General features: G+C 34.8%; 2 protein-coding genes across 2 annotated transcripts; one reads left to right on the top strand and one right to left on the bottom strand.

The window, feature by feature from the left end:
- Positions 1-733: 733 nt before the first annotated feature.
- Positions 734-2,986, bottom strand: LOC128132343 (uncharacterized; the record flags this gene model as incomplete). Its single annotated transcript, XM_052768866.1, has 3 exons — positions 2,924-2,986; positions 1,753-1,830; positions 734-1,510 (listed from the first exon to the last, which is right to left on the bottom strand). Coding segments are annotated over exons 1-3 (918 nt in total), but the record flags the coding sequence as incomplete, so codon positions are not given.
- Positions 2,987-3,059: 73 nt separating this feature from the next.
- LOC111921850 (uncharacterized) lies at positions 3,060-4,148 on the top strand. Its single transcript, XM_023917425.2, has one exon. It carries the CDS (start codon positions 3,060-3,062, stop codon positions 4,146-4,148), a length of 1,089 nt encoding a protein of 362 aa, XP_023773193.2.
- Positions 4,149-7,714: the final 3,566 nt, after the last annotated feature.

Raw genomic sequence — 7,714 nt, forward strand, 5'->3', positions numbered from 1 at the left:
GTGACATTGGTACAAGAGTTACCGGTTTTGTTTTGTAAACAAAAATGTATTTGTTAGTGAAACCGTCGTGACTTACGTGTCTATCATATTGCCATGGTCTACCTAGCAGCAAGTGAGTGGCTTGCATAGGAACAACATCACACAACACCTCGTCTTCATATCTTCCAATCCGAAATGAAACCATCACCTGTTTTGTAACTCGCACCTCACCACTATCATTGAGCCATTGAAGTTTGTATGGTTTTTGATGCTTCATCGTGGGTATACCTAACTTTTCAACCATGGAAGTACTTGCAACGTTAGTACAACTCCCACCATCAATTATAACACTACATACCTTGCCTTGAACATAGCAACGAGTATGAAATATATTCTCCCTTTGGGCATCGTCTCCCTCCTTGGATTGAATGTTTAGAGCTCGTCTTGCAACCAACAAATCACCTTGAACAGCCACCTCTTCATCATCACTACAATCTTCCGGTGAAACTATAGAATCTGATTCATCCATTTCGATCTCGCCATTTTCTCTAACCACCATGGTAAGCTTATTTGGACATTGACTTGCAATATGACCCCTTCCTTGACACTTGAAACACTTTATGTCACGATTCCTAAAAGTAGAAGAATCAGTTTTTCCTTTTGAAGAGTTTGTTGTTTTAGGATCAGATTTGGAATTAGAAGAAGAAGTAGGTGTATTTTCTGATTTTTTTGAAGTACTAGCCTTCCAAGTGTTATTTCGAGACCCACCACCTCTTTTTAATTGTTTTTCAATTTTAACAGCCATATGGACCATGTCTTCAATTTCAACATAATGTTGCATCTCAACGCGATCACGAATTTCAAGATTTAAGCCATTTAAGAATCTGGCCATGGTTGCCTCAGGATCCTCCTCAATATTGGCACGAACCATCATAACCTCCATTTCTTTGAAGTAATCATCAACACACTTGCTGCCTTGTTTTAAGCTTTGAAGTTTATTGTGGAGATCACGAAAGTAATGACTTGGCACAAACCATCTTCGCATGACACTCTTCATTTCATCCCATGTCTCAATAGGCCTTTCTCCATTTCTCCGTCTAGTGATTAGAAGTTGATCCCACCATGTTAGTGCATAATCAGAAAACTCAACTACGGCTAGTTTTACCTTCTTACGGTTGGAATATTCATGACAATCAAATATGAACTCCATTTTTGTCTCCCATTCAATGTACGCGTCCGGGTCTGATTTTCCTTTGAAAGAAGGAACTTTCATTTTAATAGAACTTAAATTGTCATCTCTTCGTGACCTCCTTCTATTTGGTCGCCTTTCAGGTTCCCAACCATCATCCTCCTCTTCCCCGTTAGAAACCTGTGATGATGCTCGAGATCGAGTTCTTTGTACTTGTGCCTCCATTCGATCCATTCTTTCATGTACTTGGTTAAATTCATTTGTCATCAAACGTCGCATCTCATCCATCATAGCTTGAACTTGAAGGTTTGGTGGGGGGTTTTGATCACCCATCTTATATTTCTGCCAAAAAAAAAATAAAAAAATAATAATAATAATAATAATTTACTTCCTCCCAACACTCACTCACGTGTTTCTCTCAAAAATAGTTCACTCAACCCTCGTGTATCCCTCGAATGGCTTTTACCCTCTTTTAGTCTCACCACACAGCCTTTTACCACTCCCTTTTAACTCTTAAAGTTCTAAACAAACTAAAGAAGCAATTATCAAATTTGAACTTGTGGCCTTGAGGAATTCAAACTTACCAAACAAATCAAAAGAAATTGTATCCAAATTAAAGTAACCTCAATACACGAAAAGAAAGCCAAACAAACTTGGCTTTGCTAATGATGAAGCAAACAATGGGTTATTATTATTTTTTTTTTTTGAAATAAAAGACTACACTTGCAATTCAAATTGACTTTATAGAAAAAAAAGGCTTTACTTGTTCCTCCTCTTCTTTCTTTCTTTTTTTTCCTTTTTTTGTTTTTTTTTTCTCTTTTTTTTTCTTTGTAAATTTTTTTTTGTAAATATTTTTTTTTTGCTTTTTTTTTCTTTCTTTTTTTTTTTTTTTGCTTCTTTTCGTTTTTTTTTTTTTTTTACCTTTGATTTTTTTTTGAGGAAACTAATAGCCAAATGAAAACATAAAGGAAACAAAAGAAATGTAGAATATAGAAGTTTGACAACTTAGAAATTCAAAAGTCGCTAGTAAGAACCTTGACAACTTGTGACAAGACCCGCTACCAATATGCGTCTTAGAACTCAAGTAATCAAGGAAGAAAACAAAATAGATATGCAACACAAAGAACCGGCTCTGATACCAAATGATGTGATCTCACCCAAAATTGAGGTTTGAACACGTTTTGCCCGATCGTTCTTTTGGTTACAGAATTGTAAAACAAAGGTGGAAACCGCGACCCGTTGTCTATAAAGAGACAAGAACCTTGGTATAAAACGCCACAATCAACCCACCAAATTGATTGATAAGTTTGAACGCCACAAGCTATGAAAACCTGATAAGTTCTAAAGTTCACAAAGAACGAAAAAAGAGTTAAAAACTCACAAATTGTATTCAAAACTTGATTGATTTCAAATGGATACAAATACCACGTTTTTATAGTGTGGGAAGAGCACCTAAAGAGCCATGAATTAAAGAAGTGTCTTTAATTTAAGGCATTTAACCCCCAAGTTTAAAACTATGAACCTAGACATGGTTTATCACAAGGTTCATGTAACCTAAGACCCTTTTATCTCCCCAACACTTATTTAGGATATATAAAAACGAAAATTACATAAAAATATAGAAAAAAACGAAATGGGCTTATAAAGGCTCTTATTGTATCTTGTAAATCACTCTTGGACTTGAATTATGGTAATCCAACTTTGATTGGGTCCAATGGGTCTCCATACACTTTCTTGAGTACAAACTTCTCTAACCAATCCATTTAAAGCCTCTTTGAATGTTTTAGCTCGTGCCCTCGTAACTGGTCCATCTGGCATTTGATTTGGATCCTTTGTTGACAGCTGTGGGTTTGCATCAGGGTTAAATAAAGCTGTTAAGCAAAAAGAGGTTATGGATGTTATAAGGGATAATAAGCTGGGAATTTGTGCTGTTGTTGAATCCCATGTCAAAATTTCAAACTTAAAGAATGTGTGTAGTAAATCATTTGGTAACTGGGATTGGGTTTCTAATAACAAACAACGTGATGTTGGTACTAGAATAATTGTTGGATGGGATCCAAAATTATTTGATGTTATGGTTATAACTCAATCGAAACAGGTGATACATTGCTATGTCAAATTTTCTGGTTCTAATTATAGCATGTTTTTTTCTTTCATCTATGCTGCTTCCGGATATATTGAAAGAAGGGCTTTATGGGAAGACTTGAAAAAATTTAGCTTAACTGTGAAAAAGGAAGCTTGGTGTATTTTGGGTGATTTCAATGTTGCGTTAAAAGATTCAGATTATTCAGAAGGTTGTTCGAGAATTCTGAAAGGAGTTGATGATTTTCGTGAATGCATCAATTTTATTGAAGTTGAAGACTTGAATAGCACTGGTTTTCAATTCACTTGGAATAAATCTCCTTCTGGGAATAAGGGAATTCTGAAGAAGCTGGATAGGATTATGGTCTCGAAATTCATATCTGATCATCCTTCAGCTTATCCTGCTATTCTTTTCATTCCTAATGGTAAAGTGAGATGGAAATCTTCTTTTAGATTTGCTAATTTCATTGCGGATAAAGAAAATTTTTTGCCTATGGTAAAGGATATTTGGTCTTCAAATATTGAAGGTTTTTTTATGTTCAAAGTTACTCAGAAATTGAAAGTGTTGAAGAAGCAGTGTAGGCAGCTGTGTAACAAATTCAGAGGGTCGGGAATGAAAATTAAGGAGTTAAGGAAGCACTTGGGAAATATTCAGATGAAAATTGATCAGGAGCCTTTTAATGCCACATATCGGGAGGAGCATGCTAATATTCTTTTTGAATATAATGTTGCTTGTAATGATGAAGAAAAGCTGCTATCTCAAAGATCTAAGATCAAATGGCTATCTGATGGGGATAATAATACAAAGTTTTTTCACAGTTGTTTGAAAAGCAGGATTAACAGGAATCGAATTTTGATGGTGCTTGATGAGGAAGATGGATTAGGGGGAATGCTATGAAGGAGAAATTTATTAATCATTTTAAGAATTTCTTGGGATGTGAAGTTGCCACTGATTTGTATATACTTAATGATGAATTTTTTTCATAATAAGTTGGATAAAAAAGTGGCCATGAATATGATAAGAGTGGTTACAGATGAAGAAGTTAAAGTTGCTATGTTTGATATTGCTGACAATCATGCCCCTGGACCTGATGGTTTTTCCTCTAAGTTTTTTAAGAGTGCTTGGAGTATTGTTGGGCCAGAAATATGTAAAGCTGTGAGGGAATTTTTCTGGACAGGCAAATTCTTGAAGGGTATTAATTGCACAAGGATTGTTTTGATTCCTAAAGTGGAAGATCCGAGGAAAGTCACTGATTTTCGGCCTATTGCCTGTTGCAACATTTTTTATAAATGTATCAGCAAAATAATAGTTAACAGAATAAGGAGCAGCTTAAGTGATATAGTTAGCCAAAATCAATATGCTTTTATTCAAGGAAGATCAATTCTTGACAATATCCTCCTTGCTCAAGACTTGATGGTGGGATACAAAAATAAAAAAGGAGTGCCTAAATGTACCTTAAAGATTGATATACAAAAGGCCTATGATACTGTTGACTGGAAATTTCTTAATAGGATTCTTCTTGGATTTGGGTTTCATCCTGTCATGGTTAATTGGATTACGGCCTGTACTTCTTCTCCTTGGTTTATGCTGAATTTTAATAGTGAAGACCATGGATATTTTGAAGGAAAAAGGGGGTTAAGGCAGGGAGATCCTTTATCTCCCTACTTATTCACGTTGGTTATGGAGGTTTTTAATCTAATTATGGTGAAGAAAATTGAAGATAGCCAAAGTTCCAAATATCACTGCAAGTGTGAATCTCAGAAGATCACTCATTTATGTTTTGCAGATGACTTATTGGTGTTTTCTTTTGGTAATGGTAATTCTGCTAGAGTGATAAAAGCTGCCCTTGATGATTTTAATTATGTTTCTGGTTTGAAAGCGAGCATGGAAAAAATCCAAATTTATTTTAGTTGTGTGAAGCCAAACATGAGAAGGATTATTTTGGGAATTTTACCTTTTGACATTGGTAAAATTCCTTTTAAATACCTTGGGATTCCCATGTGTGTGAATATGCTTTTCAAAAGAGATTGTATATCTCTTGTTGATAAGATTAAATTGAGAGTGTGTAATTGGAAAAACAAGATGCTTTCTTTTGCTGCAAGGTTTCAGCTCATAAATTCTGTTTTGACTTCTATTCATGTGTATTGGGCTTCAATTTTCAAAATCCCTATAGCTACTATTAAGGAGATTGAAATGATTTGTAGAAGTTTCCTGTGGGCTAATGGAGAAGTGGTTAAAGGGAAAGCTAAAGTTAAATGGAGTGATGTTTGTAAGCCCAAGATAAATGGGGGTCTGGGAATTAAGAATTTGAGATTCTGGAATGATGCTTTGTTAGGCAAACACATTTGGAATCTGATTATTAACAAGAATTCTCTGTGGGTTCAGTGGGTGAGAGAAAACTACATTGGTGATAGGAATTTCTGGGATATTTGGCAGAAGAAAAGTATGAATTGGACTTGGAAAAGATTTTTGGAATTGAGAAAAACCGTTAGACCTCATGTTGTTTCATGTATTGGTAATGGTAGGAATACTTCTTCGTGGCATGATTGCTGGCACCCAATTGGCATTTTAAGTACAATTATATCTAGAAGGGATTGGATTAGAAATGGATTTAGTGATAATTCTTTAGTTAGTGATGTTTTGACTAATGATACTTATAGATGGCCTGTTGATTGGGTAATTAAATTTCCTGGACTGAAAGATGCTCCCATGTTTTGTAATATTGGTAATCATTGGGATATTACTGTTTGGAGGGATATGAATGGTGTGAGTAAAAGATTTTCTTGCAAGCAAGTTTGGAGAGATATCAATAATTTTGGAAGCAAAGTCGGTTGGGTTAACTGTGTTTGGTATACTAATTGTATTCCTAGGAATGCCTTTATATTATGGCTCGTTGTGCTGAATCGTCTGAAAACTCAAGATCGAGTAAAATGCTGGGAGAAATCAGGTTCATTACTATGTCCTTTCTGTTTAAACATTCCTGATTCTCATGATCATCTCTTCTTTCAATGTGAATTCTCGCATATTATCTGGAAACATTGTTGTTCTAAGGCTGGAATTGACATTTCTTATTCTAATTGGAATGATTTAGTTCTTAAATTGTCTTCAGTCTTAAATTCGAGATCTGTTGAGATTTTGATCAAAAAATGGGTGTTTGCTAGTTGTGTTTCTCATATTTGGAAAGAAAGAAATTCGAGAATTTTTAGTAATATGAGAAAATCGAATGAAGGATTTATTTTGTGTATTGAGAATGAAATTCAATTGAAGTTATTAGGGTTGAGGAAGATGAATGTTATGGTCAGCAGGGAGACTTTACAGATCTGGGGTATTTTTGGAAAAAATTGATTGGTTTTAAAGAATTCTTTTGTAAGGATTAACTGTTGTGATTGTGTTTGTTTTGAGGATTGGGATGATATGGAGCTCATGAGTTGTTTGACTGTCTTTATGGGAGCTTTGTATTGGGGGTATTTTCGGAATGATAGTTTTAAAGGAATTGATGGTTATCAAGGAATTGACGGTTTAATTCACTGGTTTAAGAGCTTGCTCTTGAATTTTGTGATTTGTACCTTTGGGATTTTTTGTTTGGATATGATCTTAATTGAGAATATTCAAATGGAAAATCCTAGACATGTGATTGATGCCATGTCAAGTCTGCAACTGGGTTTGATAATATGGTGGTATTGTGGATTCCTGTGTTGGTTTTTTTATGAATGCAGGAAAGGCGTTATGAAGCTGTTTGTCATGCTTTTTGATTGTGGGAGTGCTTATAGCAGGAGGCCCATTATGATGAGTTATCTTTGGATGATGAAGGATAAAAGAGGGAACAACAAAGGAGGGATACAAGGGCTGAAAGATGGTAGAAGTTGCTGGATTGAATTCTTGATGATTTTGCAGAGGTTTTTGGTTTATATTTTTTGTGTTTCTTGGTTCATTATTTTTGTCTGTAGGATGTTTGGGTTTGGACATTTATGGGGTTGTTTTTTAAGTCTTCACTATTGGACTGTGGGTTTTTTTAAGGGCCTTACCCCTTGCTTTGGTCTTAATGGTGATTGGTGGTGTGGTTATTCCAAGGGGATGAAGTTACCTTTTTTCCCACTTTTAGTAAGTCCTTGGTGTAGGCTTATGAACCTTAAGGTTTTTTGGGGCATTTGGAGTATAGTTGAGATGTTTAAAAAATGGGTAGGAAGTTGGTTATGGATAGGTTGGATTGTTTAGGGTTTTTGGATTGTCTTTTTTATTTTATTTGTATTTGTATTCTTTTATTCTTTTTTAATAAAGTTTGCTGAGCTTTGGCTCTTTTCAAAAAAAAAAAAGAATAAAACAATCCTCATCTAAGCTTTTTTTAATTGCATTCACTTCTATTGTGAAACTCAAGAATTAAACAATGGTCATCAAAGCTTTGCTAATTGCAAAGACTACTTCTATTGTGGAACTCAAGAACTAAACATTGGTCATCAATGCTT

The sequence above is a fragment of the Lactuca sativa genome, chromosome 2 (assembly GCF_002870075.4).
Source record: "Lactuca sativa cultivar Salinas chromosome 2, Lsat_Salinas_v11, whole genome shotgun sequence".
Classification (NCBI taxonomy): domain Eukaryota; kingdom Viridiplantae; phylum Streptophyta; class Magnoliopsida; order Asterales; family Asteraceae; genus Lactuca; species Lactuca sativa.

Bases quoted from the DNA above. Each gene is read 5' to 3' on its own strand.
- LOC111921850 (XM_023917425.2), top strand. From the start codon at position 3,060: ATGGATGTTATAAGGGATAATAAGCTGGGAATTTGTGCTGTTGTTGAA.